This window comes from Apus apus, chromosome Z (genome assembly GCF_020740795.1).
Source record: "Apus apus isolate bApuApu2 chromosome Z, bApuApu2.pri.cur, whole genome shotgun sequence".
In the NCBI taxonomy this organism is placed as follows: Eukaryota; Metazoa; Chordata; class Aves; order Apodiformes; family Apodidae; genus Apus; species Apus apus.
In genome coordinates, this window is record NC_067312.1 from 26,256,813 (window position 1) to 26,271,796 (window position 14,984).

The 14,984-nt window shown below is 39.3% G+C and overlaps 1 protein-coding gene across 2 annotated transcripts in view; it reads left to right on the plus strand.

Moving 5' to 3' along the window:
• Positions 1–14,984, plus strand: part of CERT1 (ceramide transporter 1) — a 74,490-nt gene that overhangs the window by 2,918 nt on the left and 56,588 nt on the right. For both annotated transcript variants that reach the window (XM_051642049.1, XM_051642050.1), the window contains exon 2: positions 1,107–1,241. In XM_051642049.1, coding sequence (XP_051498009.1) covers positions 1,107–1,241 — 135 coding nt within the window. The remainder of the gene's footprint in view (positions 1–1,106; positions 1,242–14,984) is intronic.

A 14,984-nucleotide genomic window follows, 5' to 3' on the forward strand; every position in this document is an offset into this window, starting at 1 on the left:
GAGTTAACATATAGTTATGTGTTAATATATGTAGTATAATGTGGAAGGGAGCCTGTTAGTTGACTGCCTTCTCTCCATTTATATATTAGAAAACTCTGAATAATGGTTAGACTTAGATGCTAAAAAGAGCTTATTTCTCAGAATTTTTGTCAAAGAGCAGTTGTCATGATCAAAGAAATGCTTGCATAATTAGGATTATTTTCAATGCTTTTGTTTTCATTTTTATCTGATCTATAATTTTTGCACTGTGATTGAAAATGAAGCACCAGTGTACTGTCAGAGTTACAGGGCAGTCCTGGTGCTCTGTCAGTGTCCTATGATTCTACAAAGGGCAGTTGGGAAGATGTTGCAAATAAAAGATTAATGAACCGTAACTTTTAGTTACTTCTTACTAGATCTCTGTAGGATGAATACTGGACTTGTTTCTGGAATATCAGTTTCATTCCATGTGTGAATGTGGAGTTTCTAGAAAAATCTGAATAGCAAAAGGATGACTGAATGTCTGCTGATAAGCAAGTATCTTTTTAATAAGAAAATGGTTAGGAATTAAAACCTGAAGCAATATTTATGGGCAGCATTCAATTGATAAAGAGCTGATTACTCTGTGCTACAATAGATATATACTGTACATAGGATAATGACATTTTTTATTTATATGAAGAAAACTAGATACTTCAAAATAATTTTTGTAGAAATTTTATAAAAAATAATTTTATGTTCCATGTAAGTTTGGCTTTTGGTCTAACTCCAGATTTTAAGTCTGGGGGCTAAACTCACCTTAATGATTAATGTTTGATTTCCCCCCTCCCTCCCTTTCTTCAGTCTGTCATCAGTAAGTTTATTACCTTTATTTTAACTGGCCTTGGCAATGTAGGTGCTGTCAAGGTGTCTGCTATTATGTTGTTCATTTAAAACAACTATGTTTTAGAACCTTTAGTAGTTTATAAAAATATTTTAGGAGCCCTGAGAAGAATAGACTTCTCAATGGGGAAGAACTTTTAAAAGTAAGTTAATTTTTTCTCCTGCTTGTTGAAAGCCTGAGAAATATCAACAGTACACTTTTATTGTTATTCTTCTATTAGCTGGTCTTTTTTTTTTTTTTACAGTGGACTAATTACATTCATGGATGGCAGGATCGATGGGTGGTTCTGAAAAGCAACACACTCAGTTATTACAAGTCTGAAGATGAAACAGAATATGGCTGCAGAGGCTCTATCTGTCTGAGCAAGGCTGTGATTACAGTAAGTGCTGTTTCATTACTGCTGTCTTTTCATTGTTTCAGGTGTTACATACTTGTAGTCTAATGTCTGGTGAAAGAAAACATGGGTATGGCAAATTCTCTTAGGTCATCTATTGTGAAAATTAGTGCTATCAGTGCAACACTTTGGAGTGAGGCAAGGAGTTCCTATAATAAAATACACTTCCAATTTGCAGCTGCAATAAGCAGCTTTTCATCTTTTATGTTAGAGGTTTCTTTAAATGTTTAGGAGAACAGCAGTAGCTGATAGAGTAAATGTTGAGATGACAGCATATGAAAACTCCTTTTGCTATGTCTTGTGATTCCTTTGGTAGAGAGGGAAAGTCGGGTTTCTTGCTGTAAGTTCAGTAGCACTGATTTGCTGTAGTTGGGATCTTAATCTTGAATATTTTTAAATCTTTCGCTATACTGTAAGTTTAATTTTCCTTAATCTTGCTCATCCAGAGTCAGGCATTATAACTACTTATCTCCTAAACTGGTGTGTATTGCACTACATTTTCCTTCAGTACATAGCAGGAGATGAGTGATATGAAATGGTGTTGATGGCTGTAATGTTTCCTTGTATCATAGAATCATGGAATGTTAGGGGTTGGAAGGGACCTCTAGAGATCATTTAGTCCAAACCCTCCGCCAAAGCAGGACCACCTAGGGCAGACCACACAGGAATGCATCCGGGCAGACTTTCAAAGTCTCCAGAGAAAGAGACTCCACAACCTCTCTGTAGTCAAGGGTGACTGGATTTTCATGAAGCTTTCTTCTAGATGCTCGGATTAGGTATGCACGTTTGGATTCAACAGGGAATGCAAAGATTTTCTGTAATTAATGCTATCAGTAATACAGAATATCAATGTTTTGTTGATGTAAAAGCATAAATTTGGAAAGCTGCTGTCACTGGGTAGTTTACTTTCAGCAATGAAAATCATCTTAATCATGTAATAGTATTAATCGAGACATGAATCTTATATTCAGAAAGCTGCAGTCACTTCTGCTCTTGTTTTTATCATTTGTATCACATTGGGCAGAGATTCACAGATAACTCTACAGGGATATAGAACACTACTCATCTCTCCTTTATTTAATGAGAGGATGATTTTTTAAACTAGCTTGTTAAAATAGCTTATTCAGCTATTGCAGGTGTAGGATTATAATGTAATCCCTCCAAAACAGGTAGGTTCCTTTGATAATAGTCTTTAATTGAATGGAAGAGATGGGGTCTGATTGGGCTAGTTGCTATATTAACCACTGAGACTGAAAGAGCTGTTTTTTCTGGAATAGAGGACTGAAGGATGAGAATTTTTTGTATATTCTCTGGATTACATCAAGTAATGAACTGTAAAGAAGTGGCCTTGTGAATTAAGTTATGGGGGAAGACAGTGAAAGTCAATATATGGTGCTGAGTTGCTTTCAGCCAGGTAAGGAAAAACACCTCAAAGGTGTTTGTTTGGTTTATAACAGGGTGGAGGCTTGAACTGAAGTTAGTTCTGCTGTGGGGTCAAGGGATGAAAAGAAATGATGGGTATTAGAAAAGGTTCGTATATGCACAGATTTAAGCTTTAATCTGGATATCCTAAATTACTGCTCTAGTTGGTTGTAAAAGCCAGATGCTGTTTATTCAAGATACCCTTTATTACCATAAAACTTAGTAGTTACTTCATTCCAAAATTCAGACTTTCAAATTAAGACTTTGATGATAGTCCAGTAGTAAAGGATCTGTGGGATTCAGCTTTGGATTTAGAACTTGAAGGGTCTGCTGTTAAAAGAACAAAAAGAAATACTCTGTAGAGCTGGAAGTTCAGCTTAACAAATTGTTTCATCTTATGAGTTCTAGGTTTTTTCCAGCATAGCTCTTCTATGTGAAAACTTATGGAGGGTCTTGAAAAATGCTGAGAGAAATACCATGCCTGTTTAAATTTTAAGGCTATTTAAACTCAGCCATATAGTCACAGAATGGTTTCAATTGGAAGGGAGCTTAAACGTCATCTAGTTCCAACCCTGCTGCATTGGCAGGGACACATCACATTAGATCAGATTGATCAGGGCCCCATCCAACCTGGTCTTCAACACTTCCAGGGACGGGGCATTCCCAACTTCCCTGGGCAACCTGTTCCACTGTCTCACCACCCTCCTACTAAGGAATTTTTTCCTAATGTCTAACCTAAATCTCCTAGTTTTGATCCATTACTCCTTGTTTTTTCACTACAAGCCCTTGTAAAAAGTTCCTCCCCAGCTTTCCTGTAGGTCCCCTTCAGATACTGGAAGTCCGCTAAGAGGTACCCCCAGAGCCTTCTCTTCTCCAGGCTGAACCACCCCAACTCTCCCAGTCTGTCCTTGTAGGAGAGGTGCTCCAACCCTTGGATCATTTTTGTGGCCCATCTCTGGACTCGTTCTGGGAGCTCTATGTCCTTATGTTGGGGGCTCCAGAATTGGACACAGTACTCCAGGTGGGGTCTCAGGAGAGCTGTGTAAAGGGGCAGAATCACCTCCCTTGACCTACTGGCCACACTTCTTTTGTTGCAGCCCAGGACATGGTTGGCTTTCTGGGCTGCAAGTGCACATTGCCTGCTCATGTTGAGCTTCTCGTCCACTATCACTCCCAAGTCCTTCTCCTCTGAACTGTTTTCAGTCTGTTCTCCTCCCAGCTTGTATTTGTGCTTGGGATTGCCCCGACCCATGTGCAGAACCTTGCAACTTCGTTGGCCAATTCCTTCAGGATCCATGGATGAATCCTGTCAGGTCCCATGGACTTGTGCACTTTCAGATCCTTCATATGGTCATGAACCTGCTCTTACAGTGGGAGGGGGGAACTTCCTTTTCACAGTCCATGCTTTCACCTTCTGTAATTTGGATGGTGTGACCAGAGCCTTTGCTGGTGAAGACTGAAGCAAAGTAGTCATTGAGTACCCCAGCCTTCTCTGTGTCCTGCATGGCCAGATCTCCAGTTTCCTTCTGAAGCAGGCCCATGTTTTCCCTCGTCCTCCTCTTATTGCTGATATACCTGTAGATACTCTTGTTCTTAACATCCCTGGCCAGGTCCAACTCTCTGTGCTTTGGCCTGCCTTACCCAATCCCTTGTTTCTGACGGTTTGTCTGTACTCCCTCCAGGGTATCTGTCCCTGCTTCCACTCTCTTTATACCTTTTTTTTAGATTCAGCTGCGTTCAGAAGCTCCTTGCTCATCTATGCAGGTCTCCTGGCTCTCCTGCCTGCCTTCCTCTTTGTTGGAATACATAGCTTCTGGGCATGGAGAAAGTGATCCTTGAATATGGACCCATTTCCTGGGCTTCCCTCTGCTCCAGGGCTTTGTCCCATGGTATCCTACCAAGCAGATCCTCGAAGAGACCAAAATGTGGTCCCTTGAAATTGAGGGTAGTGAGCTTGCTTTGTTCCTTCCTTGCTGCCCTAAGAATTCTGAATTCGACCATGTCATGGTCACTGCAGCCTCATCTCCCGTTAAGTTTTACGTCATCAACCAACCTGTCTCTGTTGGTTAGAGCAAGGTCCTTAAAGCATAGCACCTTTTCTTGTTGGTTTCTCTACCGTTTGGAGGAGGAAGCTGTCATCAGTGTTACTCTGGGAACTTCCTGGATTGCTGGTGCTTTGCTATATTGTCCCTCCAGCAGATATTGGGGTGGTTGAAACCCCTGTGAGGACCAGGGCCTGTTAGTGTGAGACTGCTCCTATCTCCCTGTAGAGGGCCTCATCCGCTCAGCCATCCGAGTCTGGTGGCCTGTAGCAGACCCCCACTATGACATCTCCTGCCCTTGTCTGCCCTTTAATCCTGACCCATAAGGTTTAATTCGACTCCTCCTCCATCCCCAGGCAAAGCTCCATGAACTGCAGCTGGTCATTGATGTAGAGAGCGACACTCCCTCCTCTTCTGCCCTGCCTGCCCATCCCAAAGAGCTTATACCCAACCATGCCCAGACTCCAGTTGTAGGAGTCATCCCACCACATCTCAGTGATACCAGTAACATAATAGCCCTGCATACAAGCACACATCTGCAAGGCCTCTTGTTTATTCCCCATGCTTTGTTCATTTGCAGAGAGGCATTTAAGATGGGCCCCCTTCAAAGCAATTGTGCTGCCAGGGATAACATTCTGCAGGTCAGATGTTTTCCTGTTGGCCTGCAGTCCTCGTGCAGGCCCAGGGCATCTGTTACTGGCTCTGTCCTTAATGTGGTGGGTGTGGGATGAGTTGAGGGTCCCCTCCCCTGGCAGCACTAGTTTAAAGCCCTCCTAACTAAATTGGCCAGCTTCTGGCCAAAAACACTCTCCGCTTTCTCCAACAAGTGAATCCCATCAGCCCCCAAGAGACTAGGTATTTCCAAGTGAGATCTCTGGTGTATGTAATGAAAGCATTCACTCCAGCACCACTCCTGTAACCATTTATTAACTTTTCCAACTTGGTTTGCCCTCTCCAGCCCTTTCCCTTTGGCCGGAAGGATTGACGAGAACCCTACCTGTGCTCCTGAGCCCTTCTCCACAGCTTCCAGTACTGTATGGTCTTCTGGTTACTCCTATCTGTATCATTCCTCCCCACATGAAACAGTAGGAGAGGATAATAGTTGTTGGGCCTTACAAGTTTATGTAATCTTCCTATTATGTCTTTGATTCAAACCCCCACTAAACTGCAGACCTCTCTAGCAAGGGAGTCTGGTCTGCAAATGAGTCCCTCAGTACCCCTGAGAAGGGAGTCCCCCATTACTGTTACTTGTCACTACTTCTTCTGAGCACTTGTTGTTATACAATGCACTGATTGAGCTGCTTTAGTCGGTTCTGGCAGCATACCTTGGGTTGTTTTTCCCCTTAAGTCTGCAGAACTGTGAATTAGTTCTGTAAGGACATTTTAGGTTTTGAGGGAAGTCTCTTTTTCCTTCAGGTTTTTGATTTTAGAATATTTCATGCCTCTTTATCATTTTCCACATGTGTAAACTTTGTCCTTTTTGTCACAAGAGGTGTCAAACTCTGCCTATACATGAAGAGTTCCAAAAGCCAATGTTCCAACTTAACCTTCAGCTTTTCTTCAGATACCATTCATACATGTGATGTTGTTTTAATCCAATGGTTTGTCCTCATCTTCCTTTCTTGGTTTCTACATCAGGAATGCATACAGAAGTTTTTCTAATTTGGTGGCTTAAACATGATACAGTGATTTTTCCTTTGTTTTAGTTGTATCGTGATCAAGCATACTCATGTCAAAATTTTAATGGAAACATGCTATTGGTTATTAGGGCTTTTTAGAACATTGCTTTTATTGTATCATAAAGAGACATTTATACAATTCTGTGGAAGTGTCTAGACCAGGACTAAGCAGTAAATTCACTTTGCATAATGGAGATGTTTTCAGTAAACTAGGGGGTTTTTTCCAGAAACAGTAATTAGAAAATATGGTTGCTTGGTGAAGGTAGTAATGATATTTTGCATTAATATACAAGTTACAAGCCATTACCCTTCAGAATGGACTTGTGAAGGGTGAATTTCTTGTGTATCTAATGTAAATATCTGGAGCTCATGAGAGGGAAGAAGATAGGAAACTGAGTCTGCCTGAGTTTTCTACATAACAAATTGTTACTATGAAGAACTTAATACATATTCATGTTATAAATTACGGCTGGTATGAACATGTTAGTTCCAGTTTACGAAAACAAGAATTCTAGGATTGAAAAAACTAAATTGGCTGTTTCCTGTTTTAAGCTTTGCATTTCCTTACATATAGTCTGAAGAAAGATTGGGATGGTTCTTTCCAGTAATCAGCCACTAATAAATAAATCTTATTCCATTTTTTGAAGTTACAGTCAGTTGAACAGCTGCCCTTCCTTGCTCTAGCAGGATTTCTGGTTTATTTATAGTTTGATGCTTGACACTTGGAGGACTAACGTGGGTAAACTTTGTATTTGCTTTTTTCTAGCTACTGCTCCAAACTTTGATCTTTCTAGCAGACCTGCTTATGATAAAAGAAGAGTGATGTCATAGCAGCTTTTATCTACTGATAGGTGCAATTCAGTCTGTTGCTAGTTAAGCTGAATGGGAACTAAAAGCTTTTAGTTGGTGAAAGCTGTCATTTAAAAAGCTAAGCTATAATCTGTGCCCTGGGCAGAAATACTGTAGCAGTAATTTTGTAGTAATTGCTAATTGCATGGGAAAATATTGTTTCCAACTGTCTGAGGTTGGAAAACAATCTGTTTTAGTATGAAGTGATGAGCATTTAATTAAATAATTCATTTTCTGTAATTTGATAAAGTGTTTCCTCAACCTTAATTACTAGTAGAAAGATGACCTAAGTAAACAAAGGCATAGAATACAAGCCCTAACTAGATAGAGGTATATTTAGGACACATGGCAAATTAGTACTTTTAGGCTTTGGTGTGTGCCTTAAATAATGAAGTAGCTAATTCCAGACTGGTAGAAAATGTTGGACAAATGGGAGAGTAATCTGAATGGATATTCTAGACAGAGGCAAGTGTGGTCAGGAATGCTTACTTATATGTGAGAGGCCTAAGGTAATTGTATTCTGGAGATGAAAATGCCAAAGAACAACAGGAGGGTGAGGGAGAGAAAGGGAGTGGACGCCTTTGAGATATTAACCCTGGGCCGATGCTGGTGTGGCAGGCAAAATTTGCTGGGAACATGGGATCCTCCTGGGCAACTATTTTTAGCATTCACATCCTCTGTACAAATTTGTATATGTTTTGGAGTTATCTGAACCAGCAATGGATGGGTTAATGTTCAAAGTGAAAATGTCAGAAAGTTGTCCTGTATTTATCAAACTGCTACAGAGTGCTAATATCCTTGCAAACAAAAAGTAGTTGTTTGGCAGGGTGGAGAAACAGAATATTTCTTCCTGTCTTTTACGATCAAAAGTGGAAAAATAAGCATCCAGAGCAGCTCAGATGAAATTCTTCTCCATATTATGATGAAGAATTCCATAATGATTAAGATGTGAAAAAAATCAGTAATGTGTATTAACCAAATATTTTAAGATTACTTAATATTGCTGAAGAAATCTGCTTTAATACTTGAATATAATAATGTGTTACTATGCACTTGAAATTAGGGCTATAATCCAACAATATTTGTCAACTTTTTATTGTGAACTAGAGTATCATTCCTTCTCTTGACTTTTTAAAGATAATTAAGTTTTAACAGTGTTCATGATTTGACATCCACTTCAGAAGTCATTAGTTCCTGCACATGGTATATATCAGAGCATTTTCATGCTGTGGAGCATTTATCAGGGGTGATATACCAAGCCTTAAATAATTCAAGTGTTTGCATTTGGTGATTGATTTTATACATCAGCATTTTTTCCTGTCCTTATTCTTGCTCAATCTGAATTTCTATGCATCTTCATAAGATGGATTTGTAGTTGATTTATTCATTAATGCAGTTAGTTTATATGTCACACCCCTGCTGGGGTTGTAGTGTTGCTCAACAGTCTTGCTAGGCAACCTGCTGTAGATCTGATCTGTCTTGTGTTAGCCATTATTGACATTCTTAACACTGCTACTGGGGATTTGTGCAATACCAGACCTCACTTTCTGATAAGCATTCCTAAGGAAAAAGGTCAGAATACTCTTTTTTTTTTTTAATCTACTAATATACAGCTCTGCCAGGCCATCTCCTGTTCTGCTGCCTCCTAAGGTTGCTAACTCACCAGCCTTTTGTTTCTGTTCATACAATTGGAATAGTTCTTCACAGATGACTAGATGAATATTGTTTCTCCTCCCAATTCATCTTTTTGCTGCCTCCTTTAGTCATACACTTCTGTTGTTGCTTTTGCCATGCTTCTCATGAATTCTAATCAATGTGAATTAGATCAAATATTCTGGCTGACTTCATCTGCTTAGTCTGTTTTGTGTGTCATTCCACTCAACTGAAGTCCGCCATTACTTAGTTAAGAGGACCAGCTGGGAGAGAATTTGCTACCCTATGTCTCCAGGCACTTAACCCAGATTGTATTGTGACTAGTGTCTAGTATTAAAGCTTTTTAAGTTGCTCTCTTTAGAGGAGTTTTTTTTCTTAAGCTCTTTTTTCATGCTCTTTAACAACTAAACACATGAGCATATATATATATATATACACATATATAGACACAAATAATTCTGTATCTATAAAGGAATTAGAAATATCTGTGATGGGAGAGATTGGGCTGAAAAATCCAGTTGATTTTGAAAGTTAGAATGAGAGCTTTTGGGCTGGCATGCATTAGCAACATGCCTTGTGCTCTAATTACTTCTTACACATTGTTAATTATCACCATACATTACTTCTTACTATTATGATTATGTATTCAAAGCAGCTAGTCTTATATCTGGCTTATATCCTAACTTAGCTGTAGCTATGCTGTACCATGTCACCAGTACCACAGCTAGCCTGATAACTATTCTTGATGGTCCTAGTTGCTAAGGTCAATGTAACATGTCTGAAGAGCTGTGTAAGGGGTGGGAGAGGTGGGTGACAGGACAGGGACAGAATTGAAGTAGGCATCTTTTTCTGCCAGCCCACTCCCCCCTCAATTTAAGATCTTTTGTAACCATTTTGTGTAAAATGATTGAGGGTTCTGGTCCTGGAATGTAAGTGTTGTAATACTAGGGAGTGTTATTTCTGAGGCTGCAGCAGGTGCCCTTGCCCTGTTGCTCAGCTGTTTGGGTTTTTTCCCCTGATGTTGCTGCTGCTACTTAGAGCAAAAACTGTTCCCAGCTCTGAAGGTTGCATTTTTCTGCTGACCCGCAGTTGGCCATTCAGGAGTTGTTTATGGTCCTGAGGCCTCTGCTTTTAGTCTGTGTGTCCATATTTTCAATTTTGAAGGCCTTTGTTATCTCATGATTAAGTTGTGTATCATAACAAGAGACACCTGGTACCAAAGTCTAGTTCACAGAGCTCATTCTCATAACAAATTGATAATAAGCCCTACAGATCAGGACTGGGCCCTTGTGTGGTTAATGTAAGGCCTGTTGCTAGTGATGTTAATACTGCATTTATAGAAGTGCTTATACAGTTGAACTGTATTGAGTTGCCTATGTTTGGATTCAAACTAAGCTGATTTTAAGAGTGTGCTGCTTTCACAGGTACAGCAGGCTTCTGCTTTAGCTGCAGTTCCACTGCTTTTATAGAATTGGAAATTTCCTTTCCCATCACTGGGAGACTAAGTGCAGGGTGCTCTCCTCTCTTTGACAGCTCAGTATAGTTCTGCAAGGCATGGCTTTTCTATTTAGGGTGAAGTCTGTATTGTACTGTTACTGCTGGTTTGTGTACAGCTTTTGGGTCTTCCATGACACACTGCAATACATAGTGGGAGATACAAGATAACCAATAACACAAATAGTGATAGGAATGCAGCAGTGTAAATGCAATTGCTGTTCATGTATTATTTGTCATATAAAAGTAAACTTTAAAAAAAGTGACACAGGATTTCTGCGTTCTCTGAAGTTGCCTTGCTTCCTGTCTGATTAATAATTCTGGCTTCTTGCTGTGCATGATGGAATACCCGGTGAGTTATAACTTGGCGATTTCAAATAAACACTAAACTGATGCTTTTCCAGATAGTGTAATTCTGGGTGCTTTTGTTGTTGTTGTTGTTGGTTTTGGTTTTTTTTCTGACTGACGTGTGATGTCCATGGAAAATGCAGATATTTTGCTCCTAATGGATACCTGATAAGCATAAATGCATTTTTCTGCAGGGGACTCAGTTTGGTGGTTTGGTTCTCATCAAAGGGACAACATGTGCACTGCCATTTCCAGTTTTTCGTATATTGGACTCATTAACTGATAGTCATCTTTAAAGACAAGTTGTTAGGGCTTTGATAAAGTTCAGGATTCTTCAGACTGTGTTTAGACAGGACAGGCCCATTAATTATATTTTGGTTTCTCATGGTGCGTATCTAAATCTGTTAAAACCCTTTCACAAATCCATGAAGCTCTTCTGTAGCGGTATCCAGAGTTACTGGTAAATCACTTTAGGCAATGGCTGTGTGCACATGCAGCTTTCAGTCTTGCTCTCATTTCTTCTAATAACACAGTGCTATGCTATGTCTTTGACCAAAGTTTAGCTGGTATTTCAAGTGTGTCTGTGTTATACTCTAGATTTTGCTGTTACAAGTAATTGGTTTTTCAGTAGGCTGTTGAGAATAACATGTGTCAGAGGTCTGTTTACATGTAAACCAATACAGCATGACATACTACATAGTATTTCCACAATATTAACAGGAAAATCATTGGATAAAATACTAAATTGGGTACTATACAACTATAGAATAGTTGATTCCCCACAACAAAAAGAAAAATAATTTTTATATGATCACTCCTACATCTGAACCTCTCTGCTGAGTGTGCAGAAAACCAGATTTATAAGGTTTGCTCTTGAGATCTGTAAGTTTCAGTTTTTAAATGTGGCTTCACTACTAAAGTAACACATGAAATATATGCTTGTTCCAGACTGAAAAAGGCTTTTCTCCAGTGGGAGCTCCTTTGTAATGCATTAAACCGAGCTAATTTCAAAGTTTGCATAGCATGCTAACAAGCTGATGTTAAGTTCTACTTAGCATGCTTCAGCTTTCATGGGTGCTGTGGGCCTTCTATTTCAGTTAGATTTTGTAAAGTTGTTATTTGAAAGAAAGAGCAGTGCAGAAAGGCATTTTGAAAGGCAAGTATCCTAACCCAAGACCTGAAGTGGAATATTTGGGTAGTAGCAGAGTGTAAAAATATTTAATAGGCTTTTAAAGCCTATTTTCTTGATAAGATTTTTCTACTTTAGTAAATATACCATTATTACAGGGCTTTTCTTTTAATGTAGTAATGAGCAAACAATTAGATGTCTCATGTTTTGCCAGGTGAAAGATTCATCACTCTTTCAGTGGGCATAAATCTGTCTTGCTTGCCTGCTTGTTTGCAATAAGGTGTTCCTAAATCCTGTTAAAAAAAAAATACAGGTAGTAACTAGAAAGTGAGTTCTTATAGATTAAGAGTAACAATAAGGAAAGGCAAGACATCCTAGTCCAGCTTTTTTGTTAGGTTTTACCAGAATTGTGCAATTCAAAAAGGGAAACCAGAATTTTGTATTGTGTATTTTGGCTAGATCCTAATTCCTCAAGTATGTCCATACACTTGCATTTTGTTTTGCAGGGTGAAGAGGGGAGTATTATAACTAAAGCTAATTGGAACTTGCAACATCTATGGGGTTTGGGATACATTTTAAATAAAATGTTTTACAAACAATTATGTTTCACTAAGTTGTTCCACCTTGAGAGTTAGATCTGAGATAGTGAATGATTTAAAAAAACCCTTGCAAAATTAATCTACTATCTTTATTTAGTAACTATATACTTCTAAAGCCATGCATCTTCAATAACTAATAGAGACAAAAGGATCTTGGTGGATTTTTATACTGGGACTAGATGTATGTGGGAAGGGAGGGGCTGCTGGGTAGTCTCTGAGCAGATGTTGGGCTTCCTGCACTGAACATGGCCAGTTCCAGCTGGCTCAAGCAGACTCACGGCAGGGCACAGCTCAGCCCCGCAGCCAATGTGGTGACACCTGGATGTAAGCATAATTAAAGGGCAAAAGTGTTGCTCAGCAGTATGTGAGAAAAAAGTGAGAGAAACAGTCCTTCAGGCACTTAGATAAGAGCAAGGTGCTCCATGCACCGAACAGAGATCCCCTGCAGCCCATGGAGGAGAGCACTGCGCAGCAGGCATTTTTCTGCAGCCCATGGAGGGGACCAGATCAGATGTCCACACTGCAGTCTGTGCAGGACTCTAGCTGGATATGTTCTGGAGGAGATTGCAGCCTGTGGAGAGCTTATGCTGGAGTGGGTTTATCCTTAAGGATGGCAGCTGTGAAGATCACTGCTGGAGCAAGGAAGAGCGTGAGAAAGGCACATCAGTCTTAAAACATTAACTGTCCGCAGTCTATGTTCTGTATCTCCTTGTGTCTGTGGTTTTAGTTTGGTCTTTGTTTCTCACCATCCAGCTCTCATAGGCAATAAATTAATTTTCACCAAGCTGAGTCTGTTTTGTTTATGATGGCAGTAGATAAGTGATCACCTTGTCTTTATCTTGACTCACAAGCTTTCCATCTTTTTTTCTCCCACTGTTACAACTGAGGAGGGAGAGAGTGGTTGGGTGGGTGTCTGGCAGCCAGCCAGGGTCAAGCCACTGCAGTGATTGAGGATGTCATTACAGACATAGCTTGTGATTAATCTACTTGGTTTAAAGAATAAGAAGAGACAAGAATTGTTCTTAAGGAGAGGGAGGATTTTGCTGCATGTACTTAAACTTTGGGAAAGGAAGACATCTCAAAAGGCAAATAGTGCTGATGCTCATTCAGAGGAAATAATGCTCCTCCTTGTATCTACGAAGGATACAAAGAGGAGCAGACCATTTGGAATAAAGCAGTTTGCAGGCTATATTCTGAAAATTGGGCAGTGATTGTGGAAAGAAATACATTAAACACTTATTTTTAGTGTTTAATAGGACTCAGACCTATCTCCTGACAGAATTCTTACTAAGCATAGTATTCATTGGTAAAGCAGGTATTTTGATTAAGTTGAGAGGATTTTTCCATTGATGGTTTTAATAACTATTCACCATATAGAATACAACTTCAAAATAATCTCTGTAGTACTTAATTTCTCTGTCTTTTTTGTTCAGTAGTTTTCATAAGTTATCATGTTTTCAGCCATTTTAAATTTTGTAGGAAGAGGACATAATTCCTCTGCAGTTTGGATCTGTCATTAAATGCTTTAGAAAAATTATTTTAAGATGTGCACTTCTTTAAACTCGGCTGAGGTTTTTCACTTGCTTTTTTTCTAGCTGAATAGTCACATCGTTTGCTAATTCCAAACTCATTTTACATGAGAGCTAAAATGCAGTTCTCGTGTACTTTTAAAATTAATTCCTTCATTCATACAGCACAAATCTTAAGGTAAACTTTTGTCTTTGGGTTTTTGCTAGCATCTCAACATAATATAGAAAATGTTAATATAATTTTTCCTTCTTGGCATCAGATTCTTTCTTTATTTGCTCTCAATTAAAACACACACCGGTGTTAGCCTCAGTTCTTGATAACTGCAATGTTTTTCTTATTTTGATACATACTGCTTACTGGAAATAGTGAACATGCTATAGTGTTTTTCTATAGTGTTTGTCCATTGCTTCCTGCATTATCAAATACACATATCTCCCTTCATCTAGTTTGCTGCCTCCTGTTGTGAGGAGGTTCCCTTGCATGTGTCCTTTATTGAACTTCTATCTTGTTTCAAAAGTAATGCCATGTTATAAATGCAGTTTAGCATATTCTGATAATTGCTTGTGTCCCTCTGTAGTTTCTTGTCCTGTACATGCTGTCCTGTAACAATCTTCTCAGTTTCCCCTTGTTAATTAGAGATAATAGAGGATTTATAGACATTTGAGTGAGTATATCCAGGTTCAGAACCTATTGAATTACCTATGAAATCATACAGGCAAATCTTGTAGCTCTTGTTACATGGCAACTGCTCTGAACTCCTTTTTTACAGAGGAAGTGGTAGTTTCTTCAGGTACTGTGTAACTGGAGGATTTCAGGAAGTTGCAGAATGGTGCATAAGGGTTCTTTTTTCCTGAGTTCTGTGGGGATGATGGAAAAACTAAACCACAGACCATTGGATAAATTTTACCTTGTTTTGTATGAAAGTGACACGGTTCATGTGGGAAAAGATTGTATATTCAGCTCTGTCGAGCTGGCAAACATTG